The 18150-nt window shown below is 41.3% G+C and overlaps 1 protein-coding gene and 2 non-coding genes across 5 annotated transcripts; all 3 read left to right on the top strand.

Moving 5' to 3' along the window:
- The first annotated feature begins 3428 nt into the window (after window positions 1-3428).
- On the top strand, window positions 3429-8088 carry RPL21 (ribosomal protein L21). 3 transcript variants are annotated; one of them, XM_045566865.1, is made up of 6 exons: window positions 3429-3712; window positions 5824-5902; window positions 6190-6251; window positions 6512-6624; window positions 7147-7297; window positions 7820-8088. In XM_045566865.1, exons 2-6 carry the CDS (start codon window positions 5836-5838, stop codon window positions 7907-7909), a joined length of 483 nt encoding a protein of 160 aa, XP_045422821.1. In that variant the 5' UTR covers window positions 3429-3712; window positions 5824-5835; the 3' UTR covers window positions 7910-8088. The 3 variants fall into 3 exon arrangements, with proteins under 3 accessions (XP_045422821.1, XP_045422824.1, XP_045422822.1); XM_045566868.1 differs by lacking the exon at window positions 3429-3712 and adding an exon at window positions 4727-4746; XM_045566866.1 differs by lacking the exon at window positions 3429-3712 and adding an exon at window positions 5240-5261.
- LOC123649562 lies at window positions 6343-6413 on the top strand. The gene has a single exon (XR_006739062.1). It is a non-coding gene; the product is annotated as a small nucleolar RNA SNORD102 (small nucleolar RNA).
- On the top strand, window positions 6668-6793 carry LOC123649572. The gene has a single exon (XR_006739072.1). It is a non-coding gene; the product is annotated as a small nucleolar RNA SNORA27 (small nucleolar RNA).
- Window positions 8089-18150: the final 10062 nt, after the last annotated feature.

Raw genomic sequence — 18150 nt, 5'->3', positions numbered from 1 at the left:
GGGTGCTTCCCCCTACTTCAAAGGTCTAACATTGTATCTGTGGCCACATTTCCAAATTGTGTTTTATCCTTAAATGTAACTGGGCCTCCGTAAACCACTTCAGACTTCTCCAACTGTCCTCATCGCTTCAACACATTTCCTGTCTGAGTAGTTCTGGTATTTGATTAGGTTCTGTCTCCAGTTGCACTGGCCTTACAGTCTAGGGCAGTTGAAGACATTTTCAAAGCTGGAACCACAAAGCAGGATTTGGGAACAGAAAAATCTGGAGGTAGACAATGAGGACCTGGGCTGAGGGGTTAAGATTTGATTTGAATGTCAGATCACATGGTTACAAGCCAATTTATACCTCACTGTTTTCAGGTAGAGAATCAGATTTTGGAAGAGCATAATCTTGGCCTTGCTTGATTAAAAAATATATTTTGTTTTGTTCATTTTGCTGCTTCTCAGAATCTCAGATCAAAGTTTGATGGAAAAAGATTAATTATTTTATATAATTATTCTTCATGAAATGTTTTTCAATTATTCATAGTATTTCTACCCCTCATTACTTTAGCTGTCATTACAGTGACATTTTTCTACAGACAAGAATTCTCATTATATACTAGAAATTCCTAATCAGTTCTTATCTGAAATTGTTCTCCTGACAATCTACCAGGACAAAGGGCATGAGAGGTGAGACACTCAAATGGGGTGCCCAACTAGAGCCTCACACCTGAAAGACAGAACCATGTTTCCTCCTAGCTTGGAAAATTTGTCCTGCTGGAGTTAAATTGCCAATGTCTTCTGAAGCCAAAATAAAACAAAACATATACTTTGTTGAAATCCCTTCATAGGAGAAAACACAACAGAAATACAGAAGGAGAGGTATGGTGGCTCACACCTGTAATCCTAGCACTCTGGGAGGCCCAGGGGGGAGGATAGCTTGAGGTCAAGAATTCGGGGCCAGCCTGAGCAAGAGTGAGACCCTGTCTCCACAAAAAATAGAAAAATTAGCCGGGTATGGTGGCACGCAGCTGTAGTCCCAGCTTCTTGGGAGGCTGAGGCAGGAGGATCCCTTGAGCCCAGAAGTCTGAGGTTGCAGTGAGCTGTGATGACTCCATTGTATTCTGGCCATGGAGAAAGAGCCAAACCCTTTCTCCAAAAAACAAACAACAACAACAAAAAACCCCAGAGATGTAAATTTAGGTTAATAACCCCTAAAGTTGTGTCTTGTTTATAATATTTTACTCAAGCCTAGTACAAAATTATAAATGTCCTTTATGTTAGTAAGCCATATCCCTGTTCATTTGTTAACCTTATTTTCTAAAACAATTGGACGACTTTCATTTCTACAAGTTCTTAGAGTTGTTATCCATCTCTATGCCTTTGTATAAGCTGTTCCCTCTGCCTAAAATACCCTATTTGTGCTGTGGTCAAAGAGCTACTCTTCTAAGAAGTTAAACCTCCTCTATGACGCTTCCTTTTTTGTTCAGAGGTTCTTCTCTCTCCCCACCCCCTTCCTCCAATCTAGGTGCAGTGGTTTCCTCCACAGAGCTGCCCCATCACGCAGACTTGGTGCCCTCCAATGTACCACTTGCAATATTGTAGTGGGCTCACCCTTCTCTCCCATCAGACTCCGCGGATTCCTTGAGGGCAAGGATCATGTTTTATTCATCTTTATAGTCTCATCACTTACTACAGTATCTGATTTTATCTAGATGCTCATAAATATGGACTGAATTTTGAGTTTTCCTACTTTCTGCATTTAATTTACTTCACATTTCTTTTAAAGTTACAACCATTTTCTTATTCTCTTTACATTAATGATCTCAAACTAGAGACAAACTGACCATTAGAGACCCAGGAAACCACTTTGGTTTTCTGACCTGTACAATGGAGCCAGTGACAAACCTATTTTGAAAGCCTGTGGTAAAAATGAATGCCTTACCTTCTTGAGAGAAAAACTATAAATAAATAAAATGGGGGTTCGCTTTGGAGAGTCCTTTGCAACATTTTACAAAGTTAGACATGTATCAACCTTATGATTAAGGAATGAAACTCCTAGATATTTACTCCAAATAAATGAAAAAATGTGCACAATAATATTTATGGTAGCTTTATTCAAGTGCAAAAAAATTGTAAACAACTTAAATTTCCATCAAGAGGAGAACAGAAAAACAAATTGTGGCATATTCATCCAGTGGAAGACTCCGTAGTAATAAAAAGAATTGAAACTACTGATAGTAGCAGCTATGTGCAACATGGTTTGTGTGTGTGTGTGTGTGTGTTTTTAAGGACAAGGCCTCCCTCTGTTGCCCAAGGTGTAGTGCAGTGGTGCAATCACAGTTCACTGCAGCCTCAAACTCCTGAGCTCAAGCGAGATACTCCTGTCTTAGCCTCCTAAGTAATCACAGGCGTGAACCACTGAGTCCAGCGGTTCAACACGATTGACTCTCAAAAACATTAAGCTGAGCTGGGCATAGTGGCACCTGCCTGCAGTCCAGCACTTTGGGAGACTGAGGTTGGAGGATTGCTTGCAGCCAGGAGTTTGTGACCAGCCTGGGCAACATAGAGACCTCATCTCTATAAAAAAGTTTTTTAAAAAATTTGCTGGGTGTGGTGGTGCATGCCTGTGGTCTCAGCTACTTAGGAGGCTGAGTTGGGAGCATTGCTTGAGCTCAGGAGTTTGAGGCTGTGGTGAACTGTGATTACACCACTGCACTACACCTTGGGTGACAAACAGAGACCCTGTCTCTAAGAAAAAAAAAAAATTAAACTGAACAGACCCAGACAAGAAAAAGAGAACATAACCGTATGACTGTATGGTACCATTTATATCAAATCTAAGAATATGCAAAACTAACTTATAGAAATGAGAATAGTGTATGGTTCTGGTAGGGGAGGAGATAAACTAGAAAGTATTAGGGAACTTTCCAGGGGGCTGGATGGCAATGTTCTGATCTTTGTTGGGGGTGTTGGTTACAAAGCTATGTACTTTTGTAAAAATCACCCAATTGTTCACTTCTGATCTGTGCATTTTAGTACACATTTAAAAAAACTCTTTCCCAGTCTATTTGTATCTACATACATATATACACACACGGATGTACATGTGCATACATACATGCAAATGTACATGTATATTACATGTATAATAACTGGTGTTCAGTTATTTACACTAAGTAAGAGCAATGTACAGGTCAGGGGTGGTAGCTCCCGCCTGTATCCTAGCACTCCGGGAGGCCAAGTTGGAAGGACTGCTTGAGGTCAGAAGTTCGAGACCCCTGTTTCTACTAGAAAATAGAAAAAAATTAGCCGGGCAACTAAAAATAGAAACAAAAAAAATCAGCTGAGCACTGCAGTGCATGCCTGTAGTCCCAGCTACTCAGGCACGCCCACTTCCGGCGTAAGCGGAGACGCAAGGAAGGACGTCGGCACGCTCGGGACGTCGGCATCCTGTTTGGCGCTCTTGAAGGCCCCTCTCCAGGCTGTCTGACACGAAACAAATGTCCCCTTATGGTGGCTGAGTGCCTCACTTTCTCAGGAAAGGAAAGTATCCTCACAGACTCTTCTTGTTCTCCAGGACAATCCTCTTTCCCAGAAAAGAGTCCCTTTCCAGCTGGCAGCGCCAGTCTCTTTCCTTCAGGCGGCGCCGCGGGCAGCCCGCAGGCCCTTGTAAGGCGAGCGCGGCGGCCCCGCCTCCTTCCTTTCGGCCGGAGCCGCCATCTTCCAGGTAGGGGCTGCGCGTGGCTCCCGGTGCCCGGCGTTCGGCACACTTGACCCGCAGCCTTGTGGCTGCTGAGGTTGTGCATGGGGGCCGTAGAGAGGCTGTCTAATCTGTCTGGGGCCTGCTGGAGTGGGAGGGTGGAACGAACCATGTCCTGCCAGACAGCGAACAGCGTGCGCTGGGTCGGGCCTGAGGGCCGGACTGCGATGTCGCGTCTCTGCAGGGGGACACGGAAAGACGAGGCCGAGTCACCGGGGGTGAGGCTACTAGGGTTAATTTGAAAAAGACTTCATTTTCGTCTCCTGTCCCCATGGCTTCAGCCCTGGTATCGTGGGTGGATCTCTCGGTTAAGCTGTGTGGTGTCGCATGGTCTGATGCCTTTGCAACTCCTTTCACTGTGGTTTTTTAACCCCTAACCTTGTGATGTTGTCGGGTAGGGACTTAGGGGGAGTAGGAGTGGTTTTTAATTTTGCCCCCGGATGCCGATTGAGCAAAGGGAGAATAAGCTTTAAGGTTGTGCCACCAGCGTTCTCCAGGAGGAGGTAGTTGTTTTGCGAACTCTAGGGCAGCATGTGTTACTTGAGTAAAGGAACTCGGGAACAGCTGCGTATCTGGTTTAGAAGTTCAGGGAATAAGTTACTTAATGAACACTTAGTTGTAGTTTCTTTTCTTTTTGTCTAGTTTGGGTATTAACAGCCAGCTACCAGAGTTGAGCAAACTGCAGGTTGCACCCCCATGGTGAATCCTAGTTGGCATATTTTTTGGTACGGGTATAGATTCTAAAGGGTCATTTCTTCCCCCATTAAGAATTGTTTTGAAAAACGTATTCAGTTTTACTGGTATGGGGTCTAGACAGAAAATTTTTTTTTTCTTTTTTTTTTTTAATTCAGGAAGATGGGTCTAGTGAAGGAGCCTGGACATTACTGGTCTGCCACTTCTGCAAAGTGACTCGAATCTGCAGAGCATCACTCCTTGTTTACAAACTTAACACAAGTTTATGAGCTTAATACAAATGGAGAAACTTTGATAATTAGAACAGGGTACCTGATACTTAACATTTGCTTAGTTGTCTTTTTAAAGTAAAGTGTGTGTCCATTATAACAATAGTTTGGTTTTGGTGGCCTAGTTAAAACATTCTTATGTCTTCTTGCCACACAAATTTTATGAATAAGATATTGTGGTAGTCATTCTTTAAAACTAATTGAGAAAAAAAAACCTAAGAGAGCAATTTATGTTAGAAAGCTCAACAAGTTAGGCATGAATGGTATATTTTGCCTTAAAGGTAGGACCTATAATGGCCAGGAATGGCACTTTTGCCCTTGGATTACCAGAGAGCTATCAAAATAATTGTTTGGACCTTTTGGGAAACACAGGAGATGTTAAGTTCTGAGTGCCTGTAGGTGAACTTTTAGATGATAATTAGCTGCTAGTTACTATCGAGAACTTTACATGTGCCAAGAATTGCTAAGTTCTTTGTGGACATTACTTCAGTTATAAAAGTGTTGACTCCATTTTACAGATGAAGATGAGAGCTTAAACGTGGGTCTCCCAGCAAGTATGTCTTTTAGGTCGATGATTATAAAGTCTGAGTTCCCCTCCTTCTATCCTATGTATATCTCTTAGTAAATAGGTTTGAAGTGAGTTGAGAGATTTTTGACAGTTAAATAGATGATTCACTATCAGAAAATTTGGTTGATAAGAAAAGAGATTTAATATACCACATAAAAATGTAAGACTGAGTTTTACTCTGTTCTCCAATAAATTACCATCTAGTTGATAATCCCAGTGCCCTTGGCATTCTAGACTGGGTTTTACAGATATAGGGTGGTAGAAGTCCTGTTGTGTTTTTATGTACTAATAGGAAATACATCGTGGTTTGGATTCTCATATCCAAAAGCACTTTGGCAGTTTAGGCCACAAGCTTACTTGGTAAAATGATGGGTTTTTTGCCTTTTAAAAGAAATAATTGGTGATTCAGCTTTTTAGATTGTTCCCCAATTGTGCACTAATTCTCACATTGCTACTGAAATGCAAACATGTAAAATTACTGGCTTTCTGTTTAAAGGAACAAATGGTAATTTTCACTTGTATTTGACTGTCACACTTTCTGGTTTCAGTAAATCGCCAAAATGACGAACACAAAGGGAAAGAGGAGAGGTACCCGATACATGTTCTCTAGGCCTTTTAGAAAACATGGTAAGTAGGTCTAACCTTGAGAGCAAGCGTAGCACACATTTGTGTTTTATTAATACATCAAGCAGAAATTTAATATAGTAGTTTTGTAACTAAATATCAGTGCAGGATTAAACTTTGGATAGAGATGTGTGATTTAGTAGACTGATTTTGCTTTCAGGAGAAATTGTCCATTAACAAGATTTTAAAATGTACGTAACTGTCAAAGGTGTTGAATGTGTTGAAAGCTAGTTGCATTTCTTTCGCTCTAGACTTTGATACTGACTAAACCAAATTTTTTTATTTTGCAGGAGTTGTTCCTTTGGCCACATACATGCGAATCTACAAGAAAGGTGATATTGTAGACATCAAGGTAAATTATAACATTGGGAAAGTAACACTACCAAAGTTAGAGAAGTTGAATTTAATTTAGTATGGAAGTTCAGTGTATCCTGGCACTCTAGAGCTTAATGATGATTGTCTTTTTGATTGCTTGAAGCAAAGTGAAAAACACATTTCACCGGCTCTGAAAGCTCATGAGTTGGCATTTAAAAGAAATCTTAGAATATCTTAGTTTAATAAAAGAGTTTAAAAGGAATGGGAAATGCTAATATACATTTGTCTCCTTAATAGGGAATGGGTACTGTTCAAAAAGGCATGCCCCACAAGTGTTACCACGGTAAAACTGGAAGAGTCTACAATGTTACCCAGCATGCTGTTGGAATTGTTGTAAACAAACAAGTTAAGTAAGTAATGTTGTAGTTCTTTGTGGCTAGTTGGTATCCTCGGTACCCCCTTTTCACTTTACCAATTGGACTTATGTCTTTATTGGTCATTCAAGTGGGGTAAAGGAAATATCCTTTTAAAACTCAGGCAAACTGGTGTTTGTCTTGTATCCTGTCAAAGGAAACAAATGGAAATAGACTTATTGCAAAGTCTTAGACAATATAATATTAAGCGGTTTTGATATTATAAAAAATTTAATAAGATTTAAATTTTATTAGTGATCTGGTTTTAGTTAAAGTACTGTTGTTTTGAAGGGTATCACCTTATCAGAACAGAGCTTAAAAGTAGGAATGTTCTCAAGGCCTCTTCCAGTAAGATTAATAATTGATCATAAATTAAGTAATCAAGCCACCACTTTGTTGATTTCTCCTATCTGGTCAAAAGGTTCATGATTTATTTAATAAGTGATACTGCCAAAACAGTTTTTTGCATTTTTGTTATATTTTTGATGAAGCACTTAAAAGAATTGCTGCTCTCTCCAGGGGCAAGATTCTTGCCAAGAGGATTAATGTGCGTATTGAGCACATTAAGCACTCTAAGAGCCGAGATAGCTTCCTGAAACGTGTGAAGGAAAATGATCAGAAAAAGAAGGAAGCCAAAGAGAAAGGTACCTGGGTTCAGCTGAAGCGCCAGGTGAGAACTTGACCTAACAGTTTCTTAATTTAACATTTTTTTTTTTTATATGAAGGGGGTAGGGGGTTTTAAGGAGGGGTGCTCAGTTGCCTGGTTTGTTTTTGCTGAGACAGAGACTCACTCTGACTCTTGGGATCTGCAGCATCCTGCCTCTGCCTCCCTGGTAGCTGGGACTGTAGGCTCATGTGCCGCAATGCTTGGCTGGGTTTTTTTTTTTTCTTCCTTTTCTTTTTGGTTGAGACGGGGGTCTCACTCTTGCTTAGGCTAGTCTCGAACTCCTGAGCTCAAGCAATCCTGCAGAGGCGGTCAAGCGATCCTCCCGCCCCGTCCTCCCAGAGTGCTAGGATTACAGGCATGAGCCACCTCGCCCAGCCAGCCCTGACAAACTTTTGAAACTTGGTCCCTGATATTTCTGCTTGTATGAAGTTTAAGAATTGAGTCTAATTTCATTGGTCTGGGAGCACTTTAAAGTTGAATTTTAATATTTTACGTAATTAGTTTATTCCCTTTTTTCTTTAATAGCCTGCTCCACCCAGAGAAGCACACTTTGTGAGAACCAATGGAAAGGAGCCCGAGCTGCTGGAACCTATTCCCTATGAATTCATGGCATAATAGCTGTCTCACACTTTGTGAGAAGCAGTGGAGAGGAGCCTGAGGTGCTGGGACCGGATCCATGCATGGCACACTTTGTAAGAAGCGTAAGAAAAGGACCTTGAGCCTTGCTGGAACCTATGCCCTGTGAGTTCATGGCATAAGAGACAAACCTAATAAAAGCCGCTAGACTCTAAAAATGTTTCTCTTCATTGTGTAGAAGTGCGATGGCCCCCTCCCCCAAAAAATACTTAAAGCACATTTTAATTGTGTCCTAATTCATTCATTGTATAATGCCTTTATTATGCAAATTTGGTGTGTGTCATCTTGAAACGTATGAGGTGGCTTATTGTACAATAAAAATAAGTGGAAAGGTTATTCTGTTACAGGTATGCTTGAGGAAAGTTGGTTCTCAAATTGTATAACAATTTGAATAGCTAGAGTTTAAGGATGTGGAGTTTGCCTTTGAAGCCTACTACTTAAAAGTGGATTGTGTAGAGCACCCTATTCTCTGAATTACATACCAGTTCAGAATTGCTTGAAACAGGGCTCAGAAAACAGTAGTGTGATGGCGTTCGTCATAGGCCATTTATCCTGCTATAACAAATTACCACAGACCTGGGTAAATGATAGAAATTTATTTCTCATGTTTCTGGAGGCTGGGAAGTCTCAAGATCAAGGGACGACTGGCAGGTTTGGCATCTGATAAGGGCCTGGTTTGTGTTTCCAAGGTGGTTCCTAGTTGCTGTATCTTCCCATCCAATGTGAGCATTCATCCCTTTTCCCTCAGATGGGAGGGGCCTCTGCTAGTTCCCTCCAGCTGTTTTATAAGGCACTAATCCATTCATGAGGGTTTGGCCTTCACTTCCCCTGAAGTTCTAGCTCTCAATACCCCCACAATGGGGATTAAGTTTAAACATGAATTTTGGAGGGGTACATGACCAAATGCTAGCATCAGTTTACTTGAAATGGAAACCTTGACTTAATCAAGTGTGCTTTTTCCTCCTTTTTGAAAACCATTAACTGTGACCCTAACCTTGGTCTTTGAGACAATGTCCTCACTGATCTTCTTCTACTGGGCATTAGTGGGAAACCAGCAGCCCGAAGGCCACAATTTGCCCCTCAGATCCCCAAGTGCAGCTCCTCAACCCCATCCAAACTTCTCAGAACAAATCCTTTTAATGAAGGGATTTGTTTTGTAAAATTTGGATTCAGTTAAGAGGCCACACTCAAGGATCCAGAAGGCCACATAAGGCCTTGGGGCCGCAGGTTCCCCACTCCTGAAAGGGGAAAAGAGCCTCATTGGTAGCCTTGAGCTTGCTCTAATGAAGTGAGTACCAGGTACTGCTTTGGAGTCCAGCAAACCTGAATTTGGGTCTCATTGAACAGCTAACATAATTAGTGGTAGTTACTAACTGCCCCTGAGGATTCACATTCTAGTAGTAGAGGGTTGCATTTAAACATGATTGTATTGGTCAGTGGGAAATTTATCCATTTCTCACTATGACCACGAAAAGCAATGTTATTGCATCAGCTACTATTCCTGTTCTGTATTTTCCTTTTGAAGTTTGTGGCACAAACAAAAATATGCCCAGTTGAAGTCATCTTAAACTGTTACATATCGTTTCATGTTTTTTTTTTTTTTTTTGAGACAGTCTCGCTTTGTTGCCCAGGCTAGAGTGAGTGCCGTGGCGTCAGCCTAGCTCACAGCAACCTCAGACTCCTCAGCTTAAGCGATCCTACTGCCTCAGCCTCCCGAGTAGCTGGGACTACAGGAATATGCCACCATGCCCGGCTAATTTTTTCTATATATATTTTTAGTTGGCCAGATAATTTCTTTCTATTTTTTTAGTAGAGATGGGGTCTCACTCTTGCTCAGGCTAGTCTCGAACTCCTGACCTCGAGCTATCCACCCACCTCGGCCTCCCAGAGTGCTAGGATTACAGGCATGAGCCACGGCACCTGGCTGCTCATTTCACGTATTTTTAAATTGTCTTCTTTTTTATCCTAAATATCCTTCACATCCATCCCTTCTACCTATCTGTTCCTTTAATCACGCTTTCATTTCTCCCTTTATTATAGCAGCTTCCAGGTTCCCCATTTACTCATGCTGTTACTATATTGCTAGTTGCTTAACCTATGTGACTGAGTTTTCTTACCTGAAAAGAGGGTAATAAAAGTGCCCCCCTTAAAGGGTGATTAGGAGGATTAGATGGGACCACTTATAAAGCACTGGTGTCATACGGTGAGTATTCAGTTACTGAAGGCTTTTATTTCATAATCTGCTAATTGAGAACTTTGCAAGTTTTCTCCACAACTGCCAGTCAGGAGTATTTTGAAAGTTCAAAATTAAGTCATTGCTCTCCAGCTAGCTTAAAACTCCTGTTAGTTTTTAAGGATATGTATGACCCACTCTTTCTTGGGAGGCTGGTGGGGAGGAGATGGTGCATTCTTTCCCTGACTACTGTTTATAGAATTGAGAGGCCATACTTCAAAAAGTTGAGCTCTGTTAATGGATTGATGATTATACTCCTAATATTTTTTGACCACTTGGTCTGTTTTATCCTCATGACAGCATTGAGACATGGGGACTACCATGTTTTATGAGTGAGATAAAAGACTCAAGAAGGAAAAATAACTAGTCAGTGTTCACACTGCCAGAAAGTGGCAGAGCTGGGACTTGAACCCATGATCCTCTCATGCCAAAGAGTTCTTTTAACGATGGTGCTGTTTGACTCTCCATTGTGGAGACCTAATGACTACAATAAGTTTCTGCATGTGCTGATGGATGGGTGGTGATGCCACACAACGTCTGGAAAACCATGCTTGGTTGAGGTATGATTAATGTGTGTAATCTGATGAGATTGGACATGTACAAACACCTGTGATATCACATATGTGATCTTTTGTAATCTGGTTCCTACTAAATTGTTTTCCCTTTTTACTTCCTGTTAATGTTTTCCTACTTTATGGTTTAACTGTTAGAAAAGATTATGTTTTTTGTAGTTCCTTTGCCTTAAATAACTATCCTTTGTTCTATTAGTGAAATCTTGTGTGTCCTTCAACACTCACCTTAATTGTTATTTCATAGGCAATACTGTTGCAAGTGTTTTAAGAAGAAGAATGAAGAAAGTGCTTGAAATCAGAGAGCAGAGAGATTACTTCTGGTTTGAGTTAATCGAATAAAACCTTCCACATCTTTGTTTCTGTGACAGATGTATTTGCTTCTTGACAGTGTATAAACTTCTGTCTTCCCCACTATACCTGAGGTTAGGAACTGTGTCTTATTAAACCTTGCACTTGTGGTGCCTGGTATGTGGTAAGCATTCAATAAATGCTTTTTAAATTAATGAAAGGATTAATAAGAAAAACACTCTTTTAAAAAGATGAATAGACATTTCTATATGCTCAATCTTATTTTCCCTTGGACTTTACAAAACTGTAGTGTTTCTTTGTCTTTTAAGGGCTAGTAACCATTTTGCTCGTGAATAATTGGGATTGTTAAATCTCCCATGTGATGTGGAAAGATCAGTCGACCTCAAACATTCCTTTGTTCATTCTCCAACAAGTTTTGTTACCCTCACTTTTTGTAAAATGATCACCTACATGAGTAAAGGGGATTGGAACACATGATTTGTAGACGTCCTTCGTGCACTTAGGGTCTATGATTCCATGTTTTACCATGATGGAGTGAAATATAATTTTGACTTGTCAAAAAGAAAATGGGGGTATAACATGCCTCAATTCAGGAGGGCTGGTGAAGTTGGACATTGAGAAAAGGAAGGATGACAAATAGAACTGGCTTGGGGGGACTGTAATCCTTAGGGCAGATACTCAGGAAATGAAAACTTTCCATTTGATATATAGCATAGCCATTTTCAAAAAACTCAATGAGAATACTATATGCATAAAATTTTTTGGTATTTTAGATTGATCTTTTTTTAATGATTTTTTTATGAATTTGCGTGTCATCTTTGTGTAGGTGCCACGCTAATCTCTGTATCATTCGAATTCTTTAAAGATAGGTTTGCTCACAAGCACAATATAGGGTTAAAAAATAATGTGTTTTCCAAATTCTTGATTCATTTTGATGAATTGACTTCCTAAAGGGTTGTACCAGTTTGCACTCTAACCTCCAATGAATGAAAATGCTTGTCTCATAGGATTCTCATCAGCATTGATTATTATGATAATTTAGTCTTTGCTAACTTGGTGAGAGAAAATGTTACATTTCTTTATTATTGGGTTTGGCTTCAGTTAGCTTCTGGAACACTTTCTGGTTTCCTTCAGCATCTCTGTAGTCTTTGCTGGATCTGACTGTCTTTCTGACCTTTATACTCCAGATGATATTTAGCACCCCAGCTTTGAATAATACCATTTATATTCTGACAATTACCCTGGCTACAAAACCCTACATTATCTGTCCCGTGGCTACCTTTGTGACCTAATCTTGTACCACTTCCAGCCCCAAAGTCAGGTTCATTATCCTAGCCTCCTTGCTGTGCCTTTGATATGCCACATACATTCTTGCCTGTGAGCTTTTGCACTTGGTGTTTCCTCTGTCTGGAATGCTTTTCCTTCATAGACCCCCATGGCTTGTCCTCTTTCTCTTTTTAGCCTCTACTTGAATTTTATCAAGACTGCCCCTTAACATCCTATACAAAATAACAAACTTTCTTCATCATTTTCTATCTCTTTATTATTCTTTATAGTACTTATCACTACCCAGTATATGTTTTATTTTGTTGGTTGGTCCAAGTTTTTGTCAACCAGTATCTATAGATCTCCCTTATTTAAGTAAGGGAATGTTTATTGGTGTCTACTGCACTGGGTAAGGAGGGGAAAGGAGACAAACGCCATAAAGCCCTGTTCCTTAAGGAGGTGACAATGTGGGAGGAGCAGTAAGGCCCGAATACCTGCATAAAACAAGGCAAATAAGTTATTGGAGGAGCGTAAATGGAGAAGAGGGGAGACAGCTTGTACTGACAGGGCTCTCTTTTCACTGACCTGACTGTGCCTTGTCTCCCTTGGATGCTTGACCCTTTCCATTTGCTGTTCCTTGACTTCAGCCTACAGATTGTGAGAACCAGCAAATTAACCAAGCAGTCTTTCCTATGCTTTCCTCTTTCCTTTCACAGCAAATTTCCTGGTCGCCCACTGCAAATTTGGCTTCCGCCTCCACAACTCTGATGAGACTGTATTCTTAAAGGTTACCAAAAACTTGTTAATTAACAAATGTAGAGACCTTTTCCCAATTTAATTTTATCTCCATAATATTTGACAGAGCCTACAATTTTTTTCTCTTCCAGAGGCTTCTGCCATCATACTTCACTCAGGTTCTTCTACGTACCTGACCCGCACCCCCCTTCTGCCCGTTCTAGCTCCTCACTGATGCTCCACGTTTGTCAATCTCTTCCTTCTCCGGAAGTTCTTCCTAGGTTGGCTAAGCCAGGGGTTCTCAAAGCATGGTCTCCCAGTGGGCGGAGTCAGCAGCATCTGGGGTCTTGTTAAAAATGCGGACCCTCCCCCCAGAAAAGAAAAAAAAATGCAGACCTACTGAATCTGAAATTCTGGGGTTGGGCCTGGCACCCTGTATTTAACAAGCCCTCTAGGTGATTGAGATGCATGTTCAAGTGTGAGAACCACAGATCTATTATACATTTTTCAACTTCTCTGGTATTCTTGAGCCTGGCCTTGCAGAGCCCACATTCTCTGAAGTTCCAGGTCTGCATTCCTATCTCCCTCTCGGGCAGCTCCATCTGGACGTCCTGCAGATTAGAAGGTTTTATAAGTGGGGAGATGGATTAAGTTGAAACCTCTGAGCTTTGAGAAATATATTTGTGTTTGGATAAACTGTGTCTACATTGAAATACAGGTCCTTGTAAATAATGAGCAACCACCACAGACTGAATTTATAAGTGAACCCTTCACTCTCCAATTCTCTTTTCTTACACTTGTCAGTGAACACGAAGAAAAATATTCTACCTATAAAACTTTTCACCCTGTTTTTAGGTTAGTAAGAACTACGATTGTAAGTGAGGCTGTGTGGCTTCTTGAGCGTTGGACTCTATCTCTTCTGATCTAGCCAGGTATTTTCCAAGGCCTTCTGTTATCGTTCAGTTGAAATCACTCTCAAGGGTTGGATAACTCTGGGAGGCCGAGGCGGGTGGATCGCTCGAGGTCAGGAGTTCGAGACCAGCCTGAGCAAGAGAGAGACCCTGTCTCTACCAAAAATAGAAATAAATTATATGGCCAACTAAAAATATATATAGAAAAAATTAGCCGGGCATGGTGGCACATGTCTGTAGTCCCAGCTACTCGGGAGGCTGAGGCAGAAGGATCGCTTGAGCCCAGGAGTTTGAGGTTGCTGTGAGCTAGGCTGATGCCATGGCACTCACTCTAGCCCGGGCAACAGAGTGAGACTCTGTCTCAAAAAAAAAAAAAAAAAAAAAAGGGTTGGATAAACTACATCACACTCCTTTTCTGAAGTTTTACTCTGAATGTTGTGGCAAAAACAAACAAAACACTCAAGTTCATAGGTTTATATGTCTTCCATATTCCCACTAGTGTAGCATTATCATTTTCACTGCACTGGGATGGAAAAAATGCTGAAATATAATATAAACGATTGCTAAAATTTAGCAATAAAAATTGCTAAGATATAAACAAGGTAGGTTTATCTTATTCTTTTTTAAGCACAAGAGAAATAATTTGAAACTGGATTTGAATTACGTGGAATATGAGTGTTTGTAGCACATTTCTTCATCCTCAGCCCCACTTAAAGGGGAAAAAAATTTGGTATCGTTCATGCAAACAACCTTCTCCACGGATCTGCTAGACAAGCTGCTCGGTTATGAATAATAACAGTGAGGCAGCATCTGCAGCTGTTACTGCTGAGGTGGAAAATGTGCACGGAGCAGTGAATAAGCAGCCGTGGTTCTGCACTGGGAATCCTTTCAAACAGCAAAAGTGTGTGGTGAGGGCCACTCTCAGGCCATCTTACAAAGCCACTAACTAATGTAAGAGGCACAGAGAAAATGTGCTCATACATACTTCTCCAGCAAGACTGGAATTTATGGAAATCATTTGGATTGGGAAAGAAGTGAAATGGGGTACTCTTTACTCTCTCTGTAAAATGAGATGATGACTTAGCTCAAGTGAAGATGCAATTTGGATTTTTTTTTTTGTTCCACCAGAGAAGGAAGAGAGGTTTAAATTAAATTAATTGCTCATGGGAGATGAGTAAGTAAACAGTTTTAAGATTCTTGAGAGCAGAGAGCATATCCTATTCTTTGTAAGCTTCTAGCACTGAAGCTGTTGCATGTACAGTCAGCTCTCCGGATCTGTGGGTTCTGCCTCCGTGGATTCAACCAACAGCAGATCAAAAATATTCGAGGGAAAAAAAACTGTGTCTGTACTGAACATGGACAGACTTTGATTCTTGTCATTCCCTAAACAATACAGTATAACAACTATTTACATAACATTTACATAATATGAGGTATTATAAATAATCTAGAGATGATTTAAAATATTCTGGAGGGCCTGGTGCAGTGGCTCAGGCCTGTAATCCTAGCACTTTGGGAGGCTGATGCAGGATTGCTTAAGGCCAGGAGTTTGAGAACAGCCTGGACAAGAAAGTGAGACTTGTCCCCTGTCTCTACAAAACACAAAGAAAAAAAAAAAATTAGTCGAGCATGGTGGTGCATGCCTATAGTCCCAGCTACACAGGAGGCTGAGGCAGGAAGATCACTTGAACCCAGGAGTTCAATATGATTGTGATACTGCACTCCAGCCTGGGTGACAGAGCAAGACCCTGTCTCTAACAAAAAAAAAAAAAAAAAAAGCATTTGGAAGGATGTGCATAGGTTATATGCAGCTACTACACCCTTTTTTATATCAGGAACTTGAGCATCCTCAGATTTTCGTATCCTGAGCATGTCCTGGAACGAATGCCTCTCGGATATGGAGAAAGACTATAGAGCTATCCTCCACAAGAACAGGGTAATAGCTTTCCACAGCCTCCCAATACATTTTTGAGCATGGCATTCATTGCCATCCACAGTCTGGTCCCCAAGCTTTTGGGGCACCCACTGCATCATTCTCACTTTTGAGACTACTCATAGTTCCCCAAACTCGCCATTTACCGTCATAAATTTGCACATGCTGTTCCCTCAGCTTGACTTGCCTTCACCCTCCCCTGGTCTCCACCTAGCAAATATTACTCAGGCTTGCACACCGGCTCATTCCTCCCTGCAGCTTTCCCTGACACCCCGTTAGAGCTAACTCTCCTGTGGCAGCTCCGTTGGAGCTTGCACCCCAGCCTGCCCTGGGCTTCCACTTACCACATCAGTCTCTATCCTGCCCTCCACGCTGTTGGAAAGTGCCAAGATTTGAAATCAGACGGCTTGGGCGCCCCACCATTAAATGGCTCTATGACATTGGGTAAGTTACTCAACTTGTAGAAATGGAAGTCGTCCAATTGTTTTAGAAAATAAGGTTAATTTAGAAGAGTTTCTTTACCTATTTCACAGGATTAATTAAGAATTAAGATTAAGTGAGCATTAAGATACTATTTGAGAACACAATTGTCCGTAAACTCAACAGTAATTTAATTAATTTCTCCACTGCAGGGACGTCTGTGAAGGCAGGCAGAAGTGTCTGTGCTTTGCTGTCCCCCAGTAAGTGTCTGCTGTTCTTTGTGTTCTGCACCAGCACTGTCACTGAGCCTTGCAGAGAGTAGACTTTCAGTAATTCCGACTGCTGAGTTGGAATCACGTGGGGAGCTGGTAGAGGGCACAGGCATGGCTCCTGTTCTTTGGAGAGCACCTGAAAGGCTGTGGCTCTGGGGCAGAAAACACACGTTCCAGGCCCTAGGATAGAGAAGAAAAATGGTTGACACTGTGCCATGGATGGGGGAAGGGATGTTCTCGAACAAGAGGAGAGGCCTTAGCAAAGTTTTGCTTGAGGGCTAAAATTTAAGCTTTTATTTGGCTGGCAAAGAGTTAATAACTTCCCAAGTCTGGCATTATTTGCATATTACCAAATTCTGCCCTTCACACTCATTCTAAACACCCACGGATTTGTGTATCTGTATCCATGCCTACGCATTTCTATTATCTTTTTTAAAACCTCTTCAGCATGCCTGTGTTATATTGGTTGCACCACAATTTTACATAACTCTGGACACAAAGAAATCTAAAATGAGATAGCAGAACACAAGCAACAACAATTTAGCCAAGGCTATTTATAATTCTACAATTCAGTAGCCTATTGTCTTCACTAGAAGGTCATGGATTATCTTGTGTATTTGTACGTGCAAAGAGCCTTTCCAAGGAGAATGGAATAACATTTTGAGTTCTTCTGAGCAGAGGTGCAATGTAAATGCAAAATGGAACATAATTATCAGTGGGCAGAGCATACTCTTCAAAATCTTCCTTATTAGGTGACCTTCAACTAAAATGGTCTTATTCCAGACAGGGAATGTAAAACAGGGAATGAGGTGAGGAGAGACAGAGATGCTCAAGATTCATCCAAGAAAGGGCTCCCTTTTCCCTTGAAAGTGCTGCATTTTAACACCAGGAGAGCGAAGGCGGTTTGTGGCAGGTCTCATTGGCTGCTGCCCAACAGTCATTCTCTCTTCTAGTTCTCGATTTTGAATGGGGGTAGCGAAGTGTTCAGCTCGGGAAGGAACCATGATTGTCTCAGCTAGTCATGGCAATCCCTGTCATCTTTGCTAGATTCTTGGATAATCTCTCTCCCAGCTTCTCTGCTCTGGCCAGTGTGATGTAAGGGAAAGTCCGCTGAGTTCTTGTCAGAACTGTTTTATTTCATAATAAAAGAGACAAAGCAAGAGAGTCCTTCCCTCCCTCCCTGTTTGGGCGAGAACTTGATGCTGCAGGAGCCATCCTGAATTCAAGGAGAGGTGAAGAATCTGAGACACAACAGCCCAGATGCCCATCCCGGAGCAGCACCACGACTCCTGGCCCGTGTTCCCTAAACATTGTCTTTATGATGCCTTTTCTTCCGTCAGGGAGGAAGGTGCCCTGCTTCAAGTCTTTCCAGTTAAACTGCAGTTTCATGGAAAGAGATTGCTTTGTGAACAGCCAAAAGTTTGTACAGCTTAAATATGGGAGTTCATCTCAGGATGTTTCCTGGGACACTTCCTCCTGAGAGTAGGTTGCTCTCAAAACCAAGGCATTGGGACAATGGTCATAAACACAACTCCTGCCCTTTCCAGTTCATACAGTGAAAGCATTCAT

This window comes from Lemur catta, chromosome 13 (assembly GCF_020740605.2).
Source record: "Lemur catta isolate mLemCat1 chromosome 13, mLemCat1.pri, whole genome shotgun sequence".
Classification (NCBI taxonomy): domain Eukaryota; kingdom Metazoa; phylum Chordata; class Mammalia; order Primates; family Lemuridae; genus Lemur; species Lemur catta.
This window is presented reverse-complemented; position numbering and strand designations above follow the sequence as displayed.